This window comes from Sinohyriopsis cumingii, chromosome 6, assembly GCF_028554795.1.
Source record: "Sinohyriopsis cumingii isolate HCF-2022 chromosome 6, ASM2855479v2, whole genome shotgun sequence".
In the NCBI taxonomy this organism is placed as follows: domain Eukaryota; kingdom Metazoa; phylum Mollusca; class Bivalvia; order Unionida; family Unionidae; genus Sinohyriopsis; species Sinohyriopsis cumingii.
Window position 1 is genome coordinate 165,656,281 of NC_142966.1, and position 21,789 is coordinate 165,678,069.

Consider the following 21,789-nt stretch of genomic DNA (forward strand, 5'->3'; position numbering starts at 1 on the left):
TTCGTCCCTTAACCGAACAGGAAGTAAATATACGCGTGCCTCTATTATGTATTTTTTTAAGGCAAACTTCTTTATAATACAATCCATGTGAACTTTCATGCATGTATGAATTGCTGAGTTCTTCTTTATGTGGAAATCTGATTGCAACGCTGATGGATTATATTGGTAATTTTGTATGAAGCTAAAATATCTTCTATTCGTTTTCTTATTATTTCACCAACAACAGATCTATCTATCTATCTATCTATCTATGTATCTATCTATCTATCTATCTGCATACATACATGCATACATACATACATACATACATACATACATACATACATGCAATCATACATACATATAAATAATTTCATCGGATAAAACGACAAGCATAACTTGTAATTATGATTCAACATTTTTTTGGGACCATGGACGAGATACATTTTGCCCCGCCCACCGCCAGTCCAGAGATTTAACTTGTTATTCCATGTAGTTCATGAGAAGGAAGCTCCAACCTCACACCCGTTACAAAGTCTTGCTAAGAAACATGTATCTGAATTTTAAAACGAATTAGAATTTATAGACATCAAAATGAATACGTGTTCGCTATTACTGTGTTCTTTTCTGAGCTATAATCAGAGACATTAGGGGAGGTGGCGGTGAATAATGATCCAGTTGATGGCACTTTTGTTTCCGACATTTATGCATAATGAATTGATTATTTTTCTCATATTCTTGAACGAAAAATGAGTGTCGAGGGTAAAACTGTCTATGGTCAATACTGATGTAACCTTCAAACATCACGACACTTATTGATAATTGTGCTTAAGATAGAGCGTTTCATTTTGGTTTTGTAACTAACTTTAAATGATCTTCAAACACATTTTAGTATTTATGCAACAACGGTACACACTGTAAAGCTAATGTCAAGACACGGCGTCCGAATTGTCTATTGTAGATAGCTTGCACAATAATTCAGATATGAACATGACCTCTCCTAGCAATACGATTTTTCGACACGGACATAAAAACACATATGACTCTTCGCTAGACAGGCTCTAGCCGCCATGTTGGTGCAAGTTACATAGAGTTTGTTTCGCTTTGATTATGTCAGCAGAATTTCCAGTATATGTTAATCCTAATATGACTTTGATTGAAATACAACAACTAACCCATGAACCAATGTTATAAGGTTTCCACAAGATTAAGCCCAATTGGGACAGCGGTATTTATTTAAAGGAACAAGGCAATGAACGTAATTCGTAAGACCTCTAGTGTTTCCATTCACAAATACATTTACTCTCCATTTATATTCCTGTACCTTTATACAGACAGGTATGAACTATTTATGATTAGATTCTGGGACAAATACGCAATTTTTTTAAAAAGCTTATAGTTTCTTTCAATTACATGTTTGTATAACAAAGAGAGGGAATGCATCCCCTTGATCCATCATGAGAAAATGGAACAATTATCCATACGAAGTAATGACATAACACACACACACACACACACACACACACATATATATATATATTTATATATATATATATATATATATATATATATATATATATATATATATATATATATATATATATGGGGGGGGGGATTAGAAAGAGTTGCTATTTGCCGCCCATTGGAGATACAGGTTAAGAACCCAAGTAATAATTTACTCTCTCTCTCTCTCTCAACCTCTTCCACACACCCTAGTCGTAAAGTATGGCATCTGTCGCGCGCGGGTGCACACATCCTTTTCTGTTTATCATCAATATAATTCATTTAAGACGGGTTTAAACATAACGAATTTCAAATAATAGGTGGCTCAGGGAATCATCCATCTTAATGTATTCATAATTTCCTAGTCGTACAACTATTTTCTCACGTAGTCATATAGAATATGAAATGTTTTTTAAGTTACGTATATTGAAAATGACAGCCATTCGACCCAACTTGCTATGTATATTTGATTTAATTTATATTTGATTTAATTTACTTGTTTGTTTGTTACTTATTTATATTTCATTACATGCTATTGTATTGTAACTTTATTTACTGGATTTGACATTGTCTAGAATTTTAGTTCAGTTCTGTTTAACCCGACTGTTTTTTTGTAAACAACTGATAATATAAACTGTGTATCTAATGCTGACTTAGTTCCTGACCTTGATTCAGAACCAGTAAGAGTTGAAGTAAACAACTTTTTTTTCTTTCTTTATTCTTTCTCAGAGTAAAATTCATAAAGTGAAATCGAGGCCATACTTGTAGTATGTGACAAATATCATGCAGCAATTGTTACAAACTTTTCTTCTCTCCAGAGGATTGTAATATAGTAGTATCATTATCATATAGGGAACCAATATGTAATGAAAGCTTTACAAACTAATTTGTAAGAAACAATGTAATATAATTATATAAATTTGAAATCATATTGACTTTAATGTAATACAAAACCTGATACACGAAAGTGGATTTATCACTCAAATATGGCCGGGATATTATGAGAGACAATTGCTTAATCATCTTTATTGGAGGAAAAAGAAGATTCCAGTCATCAAAAGCAGATGAAATGGGCTTAAAAAGGCAATAATTATATTGCTGCCAAAGAAAGGTCTGATGATGCCTTAACGACAACATACTAGCAAGCCTAATAAGATATACTAGATTTCTGATTATTGATATGTCAAAAGGCAAAAGAGCAGAAAGTAAGACAGATGTTATCTGAACTTAAGCAACATGTTGTTAAAACTATCCCAGAAATAAACTGATAAAAAAACAAAATAAAGAAATCAGAAAATTCGCTGGTTGAAACAAGATGGATTACTCAACCAGCTGAGGATCTACAGAAACCTTAACAGAATTGTTAAAGTACCTATACCATTTGTATATGACCATATTATTCGAACGATACGCATGCGCCTCCTTTTTTAATTTCTTTATTTTATTTTAATTGTGCGAATAAATAGATAATCTATTTTGATGTAGCTTTCATAATTCTTTTATTTGTCTCTTTCCCTGGTCCAGTTTGTCAACCCCATGGAGCTTTGGTGACTCTAACCTCAATGGAGTTTAGTACAGTTGTTGATGCATACTGTGAAATTTATATTTTGCTGTTTGGTAAACTCCCAAACTCATGGCATCTTATATATCATTACAGTGTATCTATGCAGTTATTTCTTTGCTTTTCTTTGTCTTCTAATACCAGATAGTTTGCTTACATCCTTGCATTCCTCTCCACCAAAAGCTCCTGACACTGCGACTAAACCTAATGTAGGAAGAATCGCTCCTAACGCAGGCAAATGCCTACGAAAAATGGCAAAATACCGTTAATACAGCTTCCTTGATTGGCCAACTCCTCTTTCTTGAACAAAACCATGTTATAATCGATTTTCATCAAGGAGTTTTAAACGTATTGTTTATTTATGAAACATTCAGTGATGCTATACAGTTTATTTTGTTTTAATTATATCTTTATTGGAAGATCAAATTCGGTTTAAGGTCTGCCAATGACATCTGTATAGTGATGTTGCACTTTAGCCTCTTATTGTTGTTGTTGTTAATGTTGTAGGGTTTAACGCCATTTTTCAGCACAAGATAGGCTATACATGGCGGCCAGTATAAATGGTGATAAGAAAACATGGTATCCATTGTAAATACAACTATCCGTTACAACAGATCTAGTTCAAGTATCTTTAAAAACAGCATATTTGTTGCAACAGACCGTGAGTAGTCGTCGCTGAACGACATAACGTTAAGAATAGTATTTGCTACTGGCAAGTGCATGGAAATATCTTCTAAGGTTTGATTAGCTAGTTGATATCTAGCGCTTTCGAACAAACTCCAACCGTTATTCACGAGTGATACTTGAGTACCAGCAGCAATATTACCAGGTGCTGCACGAACTGGTGCTGTCATTAGTTGTACATGTATTTCAAGCACGGCTTCACGAGACAGTCGAAACACTTCTCCATCGCGTGTATTAAACGTCCTGGTGCCCCATTTGTTATTCTCTTTTGATTTTTCATCGAGATACTCAACATACTCGTATTGTGTTGATAATGTGTATTATGTTGATGATGTATCTGTACTTATTTACTCGGTCAGATCAGTATAATTTTTGACAGACATTTTTGATTTAAGTTTTAGATAAAATCCGCGAGCTTTTCACACTAAAAAGAAATATTGAACCAAATATTTGTTGTTATCAAATTTCTGATAAATTCTTCGTCTGGCGAAGATATCATTTTTTTTTTTTTTTTTTTTTTTTTTTGTTTGTTTGTTTTTGTTTTAATCAACGCCTTAGTAGTTTCATATGTTGGTGATATTTCAGAAATTATTTGTATTATATCTTCTGCACCCTCACTCTGCCCTTGATTAAAATAAATCTTTTTCTTGTCAGACAGTTGTACATGCTGAGGCGGCGGCTCCTATGGCAAAAACTTTCGATGCGTCCGACATAATTGGTGCTACTTTATGAGCAATTCAGGTACATTTTCAAATATTTTTGCGAATATAATTCCGATGAAACCTCCAACGATTTGTCTGAAATACATTTTTCTTTGTTTCATTTTCTTATGCAAAACTGTCTAATAAAACTTAATGTGATTGGTTAACTATGGTCAGCTAGCTGTGGTGAGCTAGCTCATTATAATCAGCTAGCTGATTGCAGATTCAAATAATATGTTAAAATTTCGTTATTGAGATCAAGGTGTCACCCTGATTGAATTGTCAGCGTCATTGTGATAGGCGATATTTGATTTTCAACACCAACATGATAGTATATTATCTGTCTTGGATTTACTTGCATTAGACATCATGGTGGAATATCAGTACTAAAAGAATAAATAGTTTGTCCTTGGCTATCTCGTGCTGAATACGATCCAGTTGCAATAGAGCAGTTTATCAAAATCGTGTTTACATCTGTGACGTTAATAACCAAGTTACTATCATATGGTATTGTTGCAACCATTGCAGATCCATACTGTTTTTATTGAATCTGAATAATGATCCGAATGTATCTTATTTATTATATCCCTAGACTTAAGCAAAATGATGATATAGCAGCATCTGTACAAGACATTGTGGAAATGTTCAACAATTTCTTCATAAGCATCTCCAGTAACAGTATTCACAACCAGAATAACAGCCCAGTTGAACATGATGCTCTTCTATTATTTATAAGAGCTAAAATTCCTGATGATAATTAGCTAATGTTAGTGAAGCTGATGTTTCTGATATGCTAATTAACGTGAATAGTAATAATTCCTCTGGATTGGATGGGATTGATCTACGAATTCTTAAAATTGCTGCACCAGTAATAACAAAGTCACTAACAAATATCATTAACTTAGGTATAATGAGTGGTAATTTTCTAGAAACACTGAAATGTGCAAAGGTTACACCTATCCTTAAGAAATGAGAAAAGGAGGATCCAAGGAATTACAGACCAATATCAATTATGCCTGTATTTTCAAAATTATTTGAAAAGCATGTAGCCATACAGGTCTATAATTTTTTAAAAACATACTCTCTATTTCATAAAGCACAATCAGGATTTAGAAAGTACCACTCGTGCCAAACAGAACTTACCAAATTAATTGATCTTTGGTTGAAGGAAATGGATGATGGACATATGACTGGGTTTGTGTTCCTTGACTTCAAGAAAGCCTTTGATATTGTTGATTATGAAATTCTGCTGTAAAAGTTGAACTGTTACAGGTTCGACAATCCTTCTTTAAACTGGTTTAGATCATACCTAGAACCAAAGGTCTCAACAAGTAAGCATTGGCAATATTAGCTCTCAAACTCGCACGATCCATTCAGGGGTCCCTCAAGGCTCAGTTTTGGGCACTCTCCTCTTCCTTATCTATATCAATGATCTACCATTAAATAATGAATCCAAAAATACAGATTTGTTTGCAGATGATGCAACCTCGTATACATCTAGTTCTGATGCTGAAGTTATCCAAATGAGATTAAACTCGGATGTTATTAGAGTCCAAATCTGGGCACAACAAAATGGGATGATAATTAATGAAGGTAAACAAAATATGATTTTGGGGAATCACAAAAGCTACACAATTCAGGAAACCCAAAACTATCTCATGCAATAAATAATCATCCATTAGAAAATGTCAAACATGAAAATCTTGTAGGTGTGACCATAGATAATAATTTATTATGGAATGACCATATTGATAAGCTTTGTAAAACACTGTCATCCAAAATTGCCCTACTCAGCAGAATCAAGAAGTATTTACCTATCGAAACTCGAAATTTATACTTCAAGTCATGCATTCTTCCATCAATGGATTATTGTTCAAATGTATGGAGAAACTGTGTTAAATCTGAGCTTGGATTCATAAACTTCAGAAACAAGCAGCACACGTAATTTTAGATGTATCTATTGATCATCCCTCAAAAGCATTATTTACAGAACTCAAATGGTTCACAATATATGACAGGATAGATTTTCACAAGGCAGTTCTTTTATATAAATGTCTACATGGAACTGCACCAGAGTTTCTTCAGGACTTATTCAGGCCTTTTTCAACACAATAGAGTTGAGATCAATATCACATGGAAACCTTCTACCACCAAAACTAAGAACAGAACAATTTATGAAGAGCTTCCAATACTCTGGTACATTTATGTGGAACCAGCTTCCACTACATGTAAAATCTGCAGAAAATATTAGAGTATTTAAAAAGAGATATCATGAGCATGTATGTGCTTCTAATAGATAATGTAATTTAGTATTTTAATACTATACATGTTAAAATAAACAGCAATTATTTCTATCTTCATATAATGTGCATTATTATACTCTCCTTAAGTGGGCCTCAAGGGAGAATAGTCCTTGACTAATGAGCCACCTTCTATAAATAACGCATTCTTCTTCTTATTATTGTTATTATTGAGATTGATGAATAATTTATTTAAAATGTTATTCTTGATTGTAATAAGTTATAGTTTGGAATGAGCTAAAAAAATCTGATGATACCGCTGCTTCCAGCAGTTATAAACTATTTTATTGCTTTGTTTAAATCTGCAACATTGCAGGTGCCTTGTTTTATCTTAAAAATGTTCCAGTCGACAACAGTCTTTGCTTACTCAGAGGGTAAATTCATCACTGAAGCTGGTTTTAACAAATGCTATGGCATGCTTAGCATTAGATAATACTTGCCCTATTTTGCATTTCGTATTGGTTATCGGTCAAGTTCGATTGGTGGATTATAAATAAGACAGAAGTTTGCACTGTCAGGCATTGTCAGTGAGGAGTCAAACAGATATGTAGCTGATAACATTGTTATTTTATCCGCTAGATAAAAGTGAACTGCAAGTAGTTTGTGCTTTGTGGTTAGCGAAACAGTTCGCCGTAATAACATCATTATGTAAAATATAATATTTGTTGGATGTTAGATAACCATTTGATCTGAGATCATCAAAAATTTCAACAAATTCATTGTCAATTTCTGTGCTTACATTTCCGGATTCTTTCGATGAGATCAATAGCATCAACTGGTCAACTATTTCAGTTTGAGTGTTATACAACTTAATACCGGAATAAAAAATTACACGTGGTTAATTTTTTCGATCGAAATCAGTTCTTCTAGTGTATTGAGAATATTGTTATTTGCTAAAACCAGCCTCTCTCGTTTTTCTTACGAAGTTCATCATTCCTTTCTTATGAACATCAGCTATAACACCATCTCTAATCAAACTAAATTTTTTCTCAATTTCATATGATGATGATAACTTATACATTTTCAAAAGAGCCTCATTACCATTCTTTACATATATCTTCAAATATCTTCATTAACTTTACTCTATTATCTTCTTCCCAGTCCATCATATCATCGAAGTGTCCATATTGTTCTGAAATATGGTTATTACAAAATTCATCGTACTCTCTGTTCATAATTTCTTGAACAATATTGCAGAGACCATCATCAATAATATCATCAATTTTGTTTTCTTTATAATATAATTTGACTCTTTGTTCTGCGGCAATCGGGTCACCTTTGTTTTTTGTTTTAATTGCCATCTTCAAAAAAGATCTGCATGTTTCATATAAACTGTTAAGTATCATGGAAAATAGAATAACAATGTAACTTATAATACATCACAGAATAGATAAGAAGTGCAAATTATTGCTGCATTTATGCATGCTTACTGTGAGAATGGGAAAACAGTTATGGCATAGTTATTAATACCCTTTGATTAGTGGTCACAAATGTAAAGATGTTTCATATGGAGGCATGTTTTACTGCACAGCCTGTGTTTGAATTCCACCATAGTATGATAATTTACACACACACACACACACACACATATTTTAACTTTTGTTTGTTATTGTAAGAGTGTAGGGGTCATTTGTCCATGACTTAACAGATTTTAAGAAAATGGAAAGATGTTGACATGGCCTTTTGATTTAGAAGGTTCAAGATTGTGTACATGCTTTTAGTTTCATTTGTAAGTTATAAATAGGTTGTTTACTGATGCCTGGTTTCAAGGTTTTGTTCTTTCTTATACATGTAGAAATTTTGAATGTTCTAGAAATGAACTTGTTTATAAATTTGAGGGGAAAATGACCTACATCTTGGTTATCTTACTGTGTCTTATGCTTTTATAGAAAGGTTGTTTACATCAGAATTATTCATTCCAATTTTAATATCTGTCTAGTTGAATCAGTCTTTTAGCTGTGTTTAGTTATAATTTGAGGATTGTATTCAAATTATTCACTGGAATTACAAATTAATTATTTATTTTAAATCACTATTTTGGGATTATTGCAAATTCATTCAAAGATATCCCAGATTATATCATTGTGATATATTAAGACTGTTAGCACATCAGCATTCAAGTGTACTGGCACAATAGCACATTCATACTAAAATTCATTCAGAACGCTATACTTTTGGACTTGTGGTAGAAATTTTAGGATTATTTGGGATTTTATTCAATAATGTAAGTTTCTTTTAGATTTTCACTTTGTATTCTAAGAAAGAAATAAAGAGTTGAATTTTATTAAACTTGTTGGTTTCACATTTCTCTCTTATTAAGTTTAAGACCATAGAGGCAAATATATATATATATATATATATATATATATATATATATATATATATATATATAAAAAGTAATTTTTGAAGATATATCTCCAATTATAAAGACTGCATGGTTGTCGGTGGTCCTTTATTTTATGATGCATTTCATTATTCTTCTCCTATTTTGTTCTTCTTTAAAACCTATGTTTTTATTTCTCATGGTACAAATATTTTATCTGCATTAAAAAGGTAGAACAACCATGCGGACATGAAAGATATTTTCATGCACAATAATTTCTTTTACTTTTAACCCTAATGAAAGGTAAAGAGAGCAGTTGATTGAAAGTGTTATTTATTGCATGTTTGCATCATCTTATACAAACAAATTATATAAAATATTCAGTATTTAAGGGCGCTGTCGCTTGTATTTACATGATGCAAAGGGGGATGACTGAGCAGCATATTTAGATGCAAAATACATTTTCTACAATAAAGGACTTTAATGATAAGCACCTTTTATGTTCACTGATAAATCAGGATGTGTTTTGCTTGTCGTTGTGGAATTGGAGAACCATTTACTGCCAGTGATCTCTAATCTAACACAGTATACAATATAACATTTTTTTTTTAAATAAAATAAAAAAACAGTTTTATAAAAGTCAAAAATGCACAAGTAGTGCCCAGATATGACAACTTAAGTAATGAAATTTACATGTGAGATATTGATAAAGTTCTGAATATTACTGAGTTGCACAAAACTGTTCTGTATTAAGGAACAGCATGTCATTGAATCCACTCAAAATATCGCCAGCTGGAGTATCCAATTTTTAAATGCCATTTGTATTCACTTTTTTATATTTGTTCATGCACTGGTAAACATCTCATCTAACTTGTTGGGTGGATTTCAAATTGTCTGCTCCTCAGCAACACCTACCGCTGTTATCATATACATGTTTAATGTACTTTTATGCCCCTAAAATTATCAAGCAAAATGACCTACAATTCATTTAGACAGCAGACAAGTTCATATCTACCACTAAACATATCCAAATGCTACACTGTTAAAGTCACCAAACAGGATAAGTCTATAATGTTAACCAACATTTTAGTTAGAGTGCAGACTGTCGCCACATGCTTCACAGTTACAATGTAGCTATGAACTAAGATCATGGCCATGTTAAATTTGCCTTGTATGCCATAAGTTTTTACCCTATTTAACGTAGAGCCCCACTTATACTCTATTTTGCAGGCTTCTACTAGTAATAATTAATTAAAAGGATACTGTCTGAACTAGCTACAACTTTTATATAACATAATAATTGTACATTTTTACATCTGTTGCTTAACTGAGCCAGTCAATACATTTTTCCCTTTTTTTTTAAAAATGTAAATATTTATAATTGTTTTTGTCTTCTCCAGCTAACGTGTTCAAAAGTTCTTTTGCAGCAATTAACATATATTCTAAAATATATTCAGATATATATGCATATAAAGTTTTATTTTATATGACTCAGTTCGGCATTTTGAACTGATTTGTGTGATTCAAAGAAACCAATTTATGGTTTTATGGTGCATATTGTTTCATATATGTTCGCCATTATTTTATATTTTATTATTTAATTTGTAGTTATATGTTTGAAAAAGTTCCTAATGGCTAATCTGCAATATATTATTCATTCCTATTTCTTACACATTCTTCATATTTAAGATTCTGGTTACACGATGACACAACAAGGCATATAACTCTTCTAACTTAAAGGCATGACCTTTTCATTTCATATAACAACGAAGTGGTTGGAACAAAACTTTTATTTTGTAGCAAGAGCTAACTACACTGTGAAAGAATAATATCATACTGGGTAGAGAATATTTTATTTGTACACTACTAAGAATCAAATCACATATGTGTCATCCATTACCTTACCTGCACATAATATATCCCCGTACACCCTCAAATTAGTGCACATACTCAAAAAGGTGTGGAGCATTGTCATAAATATAGGCATTTGAGCACAGCAAACAAGCTTGCATGCTGACCCAACATTTCACTCATCTCAATTCTCTGATACAAATCATGTCATATAGATGTACATACGGTATGGAAACTTACCAATATATACCAAACAGAGAAGAAAGAGCTATCAACATAACATACAAGAGGATGCTTGATAATACTAAGTGAAATATAAGTTGAGAAAGAATATAAAAATATTACTGAACAAGTTAAGAGAATTTAATTCTCCCCTTATTCAGAAGTGAACCTGGGTCCTTGGGATATGGCACCAGTCGTCTATCCTGCATGCACAACTCCCCATCTCTCTTTAATCTTACACTCGAATAAACATAGTCCTAAACAAAGATCATACCTAGCTGTGGATATCGACATTCATGCATATCAGATGCACTTGCATGGTAAATTAGTAATTAACAAGGTGCAAGGTGATGAGTGCCATATCCAGAATAGGGGACAAATTATTTAATGTGCATAATAATATTCTTTCTGCATATGCATGTGTGTGTGTGTATGCATGCATGTATGTATATATATATATATATATATATATATATATATATATATATATATATATATATATATATATATAACATCTTATATGCTTTTCATATGTTAGCATACTTTTTTCCCATAAGACTGAGTCTTTTAAGTGTCAATCAAAATTTTAAAATTTTCTGCATCCAGCTTGATACGTCTTCGTTAGTGGCATGTACATGGTCCAGTTCAATCTTAACCCGCATTTTCATCTCAGTGTGGTATGGACATATTGCAAAGATTGGAGGATAATCATTGCGGAAGTTTACGTTATGAAAAACATGCAACACTTCTTGGCTCGAACAATCCATGACAGCAAACTGCCTATTGATCTTATTATACAGAAAGCCATAACAAAAATGTGCTTTCTGATACAATTCTAGAGGCAGTAGATATGACTGGCCCTCATCATTGGAACGACTGTTAAACACTAAATGAAACTTTCTTCCTCTATTCTGAAGAATAGAGCATGAATATGCTGCTTTGTTGTTGGTAAGTGTATTGCAATGCTTAAGATTACAATATTCAATGATTCCAAAATCCATAAAAATGTCATTATATGTCCCCTCCTCAAACACAGACAGCTCTACATTCATTGTCCAAAAGCGCATGTCTTCTGCAAGATATGGTGTATAGACAATCCCTGAAAACTTTCCTATTCTATTAAAAGACACCCCTTGCTGTATTCTGTTAGATGCTGTGAATTCATGGAATGAATCAGGCACATCAATTTTATCATTACAAATTTCTGATGCAGCCATTGGAAAGCCTGAAAATGAAATGGCAATATTAATTTAATATCATGAAATCATCTTGTCTTGTTGTATTTTAAGTATATATAAGAGTTGGAACAGCTGTAAATAATAAAATTAGTCCTTAAGACAACACCATTTTTGTTTCATTTGTGCTTTATATTATTATCTTTAAAATATTCCTGATTGTACATGTACATACATACTGTAAATCACATACTTTATTTGCAATTAAAAGTGTAGTGAATCCTTCATTTCAGCATATAAATGACACGGAATTTTGAAAGAATTACTAATGGGCAAAACTGTACATGTTTAAAGCAATGTTTTTAGTTATTTAAATAAACACAATGTGTACTCGAATGCTCCATCATGTAATTACAAATGAAATAAGGTATTATTACAACAAAAAAGAACTATAAACCTAGAACACATGAATCACTGCAGGGCTGAAACAGACACACAGAGAGAATGTGAGTTCATATCCATCCTCTTATTCTGAGACCACCCATCAAACCCTATATCTACCCACCTACTCCCTTAGATTAGAGCTTCTGGCCTCTCTTTTGTCTTGATAATATACTTAATGTACTTAATTTTTCATGTCTTGGCACATCCTGAAGATATCCGTATAGAGGATGATTTTGTCCACATATTACGATCATAGCTGAACTAAAAATGAGCAGAAGAAATGCATACTGTGCGAAAAATGTATCAAACTCAATCACTGCAAAATTATTTGATCAAGTAGAAACAGAGAATTTCTCATGGTTCTGTTGTCCTTAATGACATGCACATTCGACAGAAAGTACCCTGCAGAAACAATAAAGAGTCCAGGAGTCCAGAAAGATTATGTAATGAGGATCAGAGACAACAAGGATAAAGATCTTACCAGCAAGCAATCAGCAATAAAATAACAATATATATTATATAGTCATTTTTCACCAGCCAAATTCCTTGTCACAATAATAAAGTAAACTGTTGAGGCATTAAAGAACAATAAAAAAAATGCAGAATTGTTTCACTTGCATATCAGATCAACCAACCTGTTCATCATGGAAAGTTAGACTTTACAAACAAACAAAAATTAACAATAAAATATCTTTGAGATAACTACTAATTTGTTAAGTCTTTGATTCATAATTCATCTACATTTTAGATCCGGTAGGAAAACAAAATATCAGATTATTTTGTTAAAAATCACATGCACTAATAACTAATATACATGTATGAATATTAAATTGTAAGTTCAACTAAATAATTTAAAGTTTATAAGTTTGTTTTGTTTGATGTTTCATAATGATTTTGCAACATTTGGAAGGGCGATACCAAAGTAGACAGACCAGTCTCTCATGTACCATACATATTTTTTAAATTATATCTATCAGAAGGAACTCTTCAAAGGTACCACTGTAATTACTTTCACTGTTTCTTCTAGATAACTAACCATGGACGGAATGTTTACAAATTTTAATTTTATTTCTGCAACAGGTTACTGTCTAATTTCACCTACAAAATTTCACTGGATTTTCTACCATTTTGGAAATTAATTCTCAATTGTTGGCATCTTTATCTTATCTTACACTGCCATTGTAATTAGGTCATACACTTTTATATTTTAATTTTAATGCTTAATTCATATTTTTCACTCTTTGTAAATATAGTTTCATACTACAGTAAAACCACTACTATGAATGACCACATATCTTGAGAGACCAGGCTCTCCTTGCACATATTTATAGGTTATATGGTGTTATGACCTGTCATGAGAGACCACCTGTCTTGAGAGACCATTATTTTTTAGCAAATGAGGTGGTCTTTCAAGACAGATTCTACTGTATGCTATTTTTAATCTCAGCACACTTAAGATATGTCTTATATTTTAATACAACTTACATGCATTTATTTTTAAATCTGTTTCACTAACCACATAGAACACTTTTCACTTTTTTGTGTTGCTTACACACTATTTTGCCAATTTCATTCTATTACTGTATATACTTGACTATAAGTTGACCTCCCCGCTTTTTTAGGGCTGCAAAAAGACAAGTTCTCTATGAACCTCCATAAAGTCCTGGTGTATTTTGCAAGTCAGATCTGTCTGATGGGGTGACTTCTTTAAAACAAACAAACCCAACTGGATCAATAGCTTGATAGATATTCAAAATAATGACAGAACCAATGTAAAATACAATTATAATGTTGAGTGGAACATGTCACAAATACAATGACAACTTCCTAATTAAATCCATTAAATCCATAATGCTTGACAATTTAATCCACTTATATGATGAATCTGAATTAAACTATACTGGTATAAACATAGTTCAGAATGATCCGATTCACATTAATCCATAATATTTTAACTTCATGTGTTTTATACATAAACAATGGCTGTTGTTGTTGTTGTTTTCATAGGGTTTACTGCCATTTTTCACTGCAAGATAGGCTATACATGGCAGCCAGTATTAATGCTGGAGAAAGAACCTGGGAAAACCCCGGAAAGAACTAATGACCCATGAGAAGCTACCGGCAAGCTTTCTCATATGCCAACACTGGCCAAGACCGAGACTCGAACCCATGCAGACATAGGTGAGATGGCAGTGATGCATAACCGTGAACGCTTTAGACCACTCGGGGCCCCTAAACAATGGCTGTTAAGTTGACAACTTTTTTGATTCAAAGTATTATACAAATGGCACCATCTAATGTCATCTGGTACAAAATCCTATAATTTATCCTGTCTGATAAAGTTCTGAAATCCCCCACTGTCATCTAGTGATTATAAATCGTTGTGGTCTAGTCATCAAAAGCATCATCTGACTCTGTTTCCTCTGCTTCACTGTCATGTGTGGTTGCTTAAGACTGAGCTTGGGCTCTGTAAGTAACACTTTGATCATACAGTGAAATCTATTAAAGGATGCAACTGAACACCTGTCAATTGTGTGGCAAGACCATAGAGTTCAAATATCCATCCACTGTTACTTAGCACTGAGCAAGTGTCTAATTTGTCAAGCGACCCGTTGTCATGTAGGAAAATAAAGAGCGTCGCCTTTACAAGCTAAAAGGGATTATGGTCAAACATTCACTGGATGATGAAGAACTCCATCTGGCATTGAAATATATGTTTACCTAATTCGTGGCTCAATCAAAAGGATTGTCAACTTGAAAACAAGTGAGTGTTGCCTTTAAAAGAAATGGGCATATCAAAACTTGTATTGCATCAAATACAGTTCTTATACAGCAAAACACATAATTAATACAAACACTGGTTGTTAGGACTTGTACAAAAATGGAAGCTGTTGTTGTTATGGGGTTTAACGCTATTTTTCAGTACATGATTGGCTAATTACATAGCAGCCATTGTAACTGGTGGAGGAAGAACCCGAAGAAAAAAAACAGGGAAGAACCACTACCCCTTGGGAAGCCACTAGCAAGAAAATGGAAGCAATACATTTGGTAGCCAACACCCATTGTAAACAAAATTGACGGACACTTCATTTTGTGTTGGGAAGTATTTAATTTACCTGTAATACTTTAAATTCCAAATAAATGTAGATATTACTGAATGGGAATAGCAGCTACATACAAGTAATAACAAGCTGAATTCCTTTGTCTACAACAAACATCTCAAGGTTCCATCATTTTTTGTATTGTTTTGTACAATGCGCTTATTAGACACCCCATATGCTGCATGAATAAAATTTTTAGCAAAAAATGTGAATTAATAAGTGAGAATATACATTATTCTTCTACTTTTTTTCTCATCAATTCAGGGCACAGTGGTGACTAAATACCCAAACTATAAGAGACTAAAGGTCTTCGATAATATGCACTATTCAAGTTTGGAATAGGCAAATTTTCTTTAAACGTTTTTTGGCAGAATCTGCACAGACAGTATACGAGAAATAGTCATAACAAAGCAACTTAAAAGCAAAGACACACAGGCAAGATGGAAGCAATCAGAGACAGAGATTCAAAGCCTCCATCCAAACACAAAATCATTAGCAAGAGTTTTGAGAGTTACATATTTTGGTCCCACTCTTGGCTTAAAGTCTGCACTGTTAGTAAGCTTAAGAGAATTCGAGGAAGTACTCATTCTTGCAATTAAAAGTAGTTTTTGGTTTGCTCTTTTTTATCTTTAGGAGGAAAAACAGATTTTAATTATGGATCCTTATCTGCTATTATTGCACTGACATGCCTTTTCCTGGCATTAGTTCCCAGTCCAACGATACTGTTTTCTCCTCTGGAATAAAAAAGACAACTTGATCCCAGTCTGACACCTTAGTCTACTTCCAACAATAACAATATCATATATTTCTTTGATTTGGACAGATGTTGAATGATATCAGTGGGGAGAGAGGCAGAAATTGTGCCACAATAGCTTGTAAGTATTATTTTTTAAAATTAGTTTTACTCCCCAAAAACTACATTTTAATATCAGTAATAGATAATCTTCCATTGCTGCATTGCTGAATTTACCAGCTAGGTGGGAGACTGTCAAGTGAACATACCAATGTTGTCAGTAGGTTGTTTTAATGCCGGCAGGAGAATGGTTTGACAACTTACTGCCTCAATACAACTGGATGAAAAGTATAAATAGTCTCACTCTGGTGCGAAATTAATCAGATTTTGATTGGCAAGAAAGCTGGCTAAGAATGCCTTAAGGCAGCTTTCTTGACTTCTCGTGAAAGATGAATAATTCAAAAAGGCCCAAGATGCAGCAATGGCCCTGATCTTATGGATTTTGATCTTCATGGAAAAGATCCCTCTCAGTAAGACAATGATAAACTGTTTAAATGGTCCCAACAAATCACCTCAAGATGTTGCTACCAATATATCAGAAGTAACCTTTAGCGAGAGAAAAAGTCCATTATGATCCTTTCTTTTATTAAGATAAACAGAACCATAAAGCTGCAGCTGAATAATAGAGTCTATAAAGACCATCCTCATCAGAAATATGACTGAGATATAACCTTTCAATATGAACAGGAGCTATGGTAGCTGCTTCTTGGCCAGAAACCCTAGTTGGCAAAGAAGACTGAATCAATCTTGCCACTTTAAAGTAAACAGCTCTTTTCCACTGACAAGGCATGTAATTCCTCCTCCTCGCTAATGTGAGAGAGGTTTTTGGTTGGGTTTTGAGGGATTAATGCCATTTTTCATCACATGAGAGGCTATGCATGGTGACCAGTACACCTGGTGACAGAAGAGTCTGGAACAACAAGGGTTGCCAGATGTTCCACATTCTGCAGGACAGTCCAGCATTTGACCTTTGACAGCCTCATAAAAAGGCACTTAATAACCTGAAAAACATGTTTCTCCTTCATGGGCATTTAAAACATTTTCACAAATCTTTTAACCCTAGGAACGACCCTAGAAAGAACCAATGACTCGCAATTAACTATTGGCAAGCATTCTCACATACCAATGTTGGCTGAGCCAAGACTCAAAACCATGCAGACAGATGTGAGATGGAAGTAATCTGTAAAGGCGAGCACCTTGGACCATGCGACCATCTGGTGGCACCCTTGGCAAGGGAAGGACGAACAGTTTAATGGGTAAGAATCTCGATGGTAGTTTCATTCAAGGTTTATAAAAAGGTTTAGATAACAAGCAAAGTATACACAACAGGTTCCCCCTTAGCATTAATGAGAGACTAGTCTCAGTAAATGATTAACTGTATGATGTGGGTCCTACCTACTGTAGAGCCCACGTAAACTTTAGAGTGTAAGAGAAAGCTGCTCTTAGCTCTTAATGGTGGATGCTTAGCAATCTTGGTCTTCAACTCCAGATGCAGTTAAAGAGAAGCAAAGAGTATCAATGTATTTTGTACTGCACTATTTACACCAAATTCTCCACTTGGTCCCATAAACCTTTGAGGTCAGTTGTCTTCTATCCTGGGTGAGATTGTCTGACATGAGCCAGTTAGAAAGGTAGAGGACTTGGACTATGCTGTAAGGGGATCCTGTACAGCATCATAGGTCATAGTAAGAAGCATTTCCTATTCATGTTTTCCAAGATATTCTGGAGGTTAATACGAACTCCCATCTAGTTTATCAAATCAAGCATCACTTATTCCATTGAATCTTGTCAGAAACATATTTGTCATGTCTTTACTTCTGGACTTAGTATCAATCAAGTGGAGAAACAATAAACATTATCATACTTTGAGTCTGCTTTTTGTATAGCTATGGCGATGAACAGAAAAACAGGAAACATCCACAAAATGTCATGCAATCAGGTCTTAGTGAGCAGAGATACCTTTCTTAAATCATCATCACTGATACCTCTCCTTACAGTAGTGCTGCGATCTTGTGTATTTTTCTGTCTTGCCTTTAAGATGCATGCATACATACATACATACATACATACATACATGAGTTACACACAAAAGCTTAATAAATGCTAGTACATGTGACATGTGAGTCAATACCATTTTGTATTAGTGCGGTACTAAATGAGATGCATACAATCATCATCAAGTTATTAATTCAAGATTAGATGGTTAAAACAATATATATCCAAGGTCAGTAAAGCAAGAAATATAGACCACAGTGACTTATTTTTCTTACAAAGAAGTAATACTCTCAGAGGTGCATCCCTTCACAGAGTACCATGATTCTATGTGACACAGTAAGCATTCAGGAAGCATAAATTGATCTGGTCATAAAATGCAAAAGTGTAACAAAAGCCAGTAAAATGTGAAAATGTACATCACAATGACCAACAATAGTTGTAAGGGAGTGATTCTAACAGAGATGCATACAACCGTCTTCTGATGATTCTAAAGAAGCATAAATAGGGCTTGAAAAATTTACTTAAGACACAAAATGTAATCAAAGTCAGTGAAGAAAGAAACAAAGAAACCTTGCAAACAGCGACCTACTATTGTGATGAGGATCCAGGACTTGTCAAGACACATCCCCTCACTAAGTTTGATTAATCCAGTAATAACAGTAATACAGAATGTGAAAATCCTTTTGAACATTAAAGCTTAACAAAAGGATACAGCTAATGTATATACAGGTACAAAGTTAGGCCCCTAATCTGCTCTCCAGAAAATGGATAATTCAATCCCACATGTTGTATAGGACCTAACAAAAATTAATGTTTGTGACACAGTCAGACTGTACATATGCTATCCGCTACTTCAGACATGTGAGGAATATATCCAAAATGTCTAGATCAAACTTATGTTTTGTCTTTACATCTCCATTCATTTAATCTTCCAAGATTCTTAGGTTCAGTTCCAGAGAACTGATCATCAGTTTTGCACCCTCATATCTGTATTTAAAAACCGTGCCAGGGCATCCAACAGTCACTGACTGTGTCCATCCCACAGGTCTCCATTTTGGTCATCCCCAACAATGGCAGCAGAATATACATGGTGCAGAAGCTAAAGCCTGTATGCTAGTAACTTTAGCAAAGTGTGGGCTAGAGGTTCAAACTGATTCGAATTGAGTCATGTTAAAACCCAGGATTGGTTTCATTTGGAGACAAAATGAGGGATTTTGGTTGATTGAGACCAAAAAGGGCAAAAACATTTGATATCATGCCCAAAATAATCTCTGCTATGATGCAGTCCAATATCATGGGGCAATAGCCTTTGATAGAGATTGAGGCCAACTGTTTCTCGTCAAAGAGACAGAGAAAAAAAGTCATCCAGTTGTGGGATTAAGGCATGTTGTTGGTATGGCACCAGTCCCTAAAAACAAGTCAATTTCCCTTGTATGCCATTAGAGTGTAGGGCCTTCTTGCTCTCAAGATTCTCTCCATTACTGAAGGTTTGAATTGTTTGTCTTGCAAGGCTCTCCTGATAGGAGCTGAGTGTGTAGAAGATGGTCCAAGCACAGAAGGACCACCCATGACAGTGGTTACTGGAGAAGATTCAGGTTGGCCAGTAGATAGTGACCCAGGACTTGTCCTATCCATAAAGGGCTATCAGAATCATGTTGCAATTCTGACCCTGTAACCTCTGGATTATTTTTGGTATCAGCACTGTAGAAGGGGAGGCAAATGCCTACAACCCCTCCAAACTGATTCACAGTGCATCCACGGCCCATGCTTCTTGGTCTGGAACTGAGGAGAAGAAGGTGAGTAAATTGTCATTCTAACACATCGCAAAGAGGTCATTCATCAGATGTACCCAAAGTGTCTAGATCGAAGTGAAGAATCAAATGATGGAGACCATTCCATGTGAAGGACTTGACCTCTCTTTTATAGTGTGTTGGTCAAGACAATGAGTCTGACTTGTACATTGATATGGAGATGGTTGCACCAAACTGCCAAACATCAGAACGCACAGGTCGGGTGATCTGGTGCTCCCCTACTTGAGGAGATCGCAGCGACGGAGTTGTCGGACTTAATCAGAACAATTTTGCCTGAGAGTTGATCATTCCAGAAGTTAAAGGCATTGATGACAGCCTTCATTTCTAGAATGTTAATGTGCAGAGGCTGCTCCTCTGGCTCCCACATGCCAGTGATGGCATTGAAGTCCAGCAACAGGTGGGTACCCCAATATTTCTACTTGGGGATTCCCCAGCAGCAGGATTCCCATGGTCAATTGGGTGTGATCATGACTCTTTGTAGAGGAGGCATGAAAAGGGCAGCCACTGTCATTTGTAAGGGGCAGCTCAAAAGACTGCTGAGTGGGTTCAAGTCTGCTGCCACAATGAATAAACCAATGAGTTGCAAGAACTCTCTCACTGAAATCCAAGTCTAGCTGGAACAGACTCAACGAGTTTGACGATTTTACCTTGGAGTAGGATAGAACTTACCATCTGATTCTGGAGGATGTGGTCCAGGTATACAAGCCACTGGTGTAGATGACAACGATCAGAACAGGGTGATGATGCAATCCATAATCTAGGTAAAAGCTCAAAGGCTGACGTTCAAACCAAAGGGGAGAACTTTGAACTGATAAACTTTGCTGCTGTAAGCAAAAAACAGAGAAACTTTCATGACTGAGCTGAGCATTGGTCAGAATCTCATACCTTCGAATGGAAAGCCAGATTGATTTCACCCTCTCCATCTTGAATTTTGGAGGTGCAATGAATTGGTTGAGGCGATTCAAGTTGATGATGGGTCTCAACTTGCCATTTGCTGTCCGAATAAGAAACAGTCTTGAATAAAACCATGGGGATTGTGGACTTTGCACCAGCTTCACCACATTTTTCTAGAAGTGGCCTTATCTCCTGTTGTAACGCATCCTTCCACCGATCTAATAGTTTATCCATAAAGAGGGGAGAGCGGAGGTTTTGTTGATGAACTAAATCAAAAGCCCCTCTGAAATGACCAAGATCAACCATCCTCATTTCATAGGGAATAGGGAGATCCATTGAGCTACTGATTCTTAGCATTACAGTCCTGGGTAGCAGTACGGGGTGGAGGGCATTCTGAAGAAGCCAACACCCTATAAATGTCCTCAGGGGCAGTTTGAATGCTAAACTACAGT

General features: G+C 34.5%; 1 protein-coding gene across 4 annotated transcripts in view; it reads right to left on the reverse strand.

The window, feature by feature from the left end:
- Nucleotides 1-10,826: 10,826 nt before the first annotated feature.
- Nucleotides 10,827-21,789, reverse strand: part of LOC149798471 (uncharacterized) — a 78,493-nt gene continuing 67,530 nt past the window's right edge. For all 4 annotated transcript variants that reach the window (XM_089963666.1, XM_089963667.1, XM_089963668.1 and 1 more), the window contains exon 9: nucleotides 10,827-12,349. In XM_089963666.1, coding sequence (XP_089819792.1) covers nucleotides 11,703-12,349 — 647 coding nt within the window. In that variant the 3' untranslated portion in view covers nucleotides 10,827-11,702. The remainder of the gene's footprint in view (nucleotides 12,350-21,789) is intronic.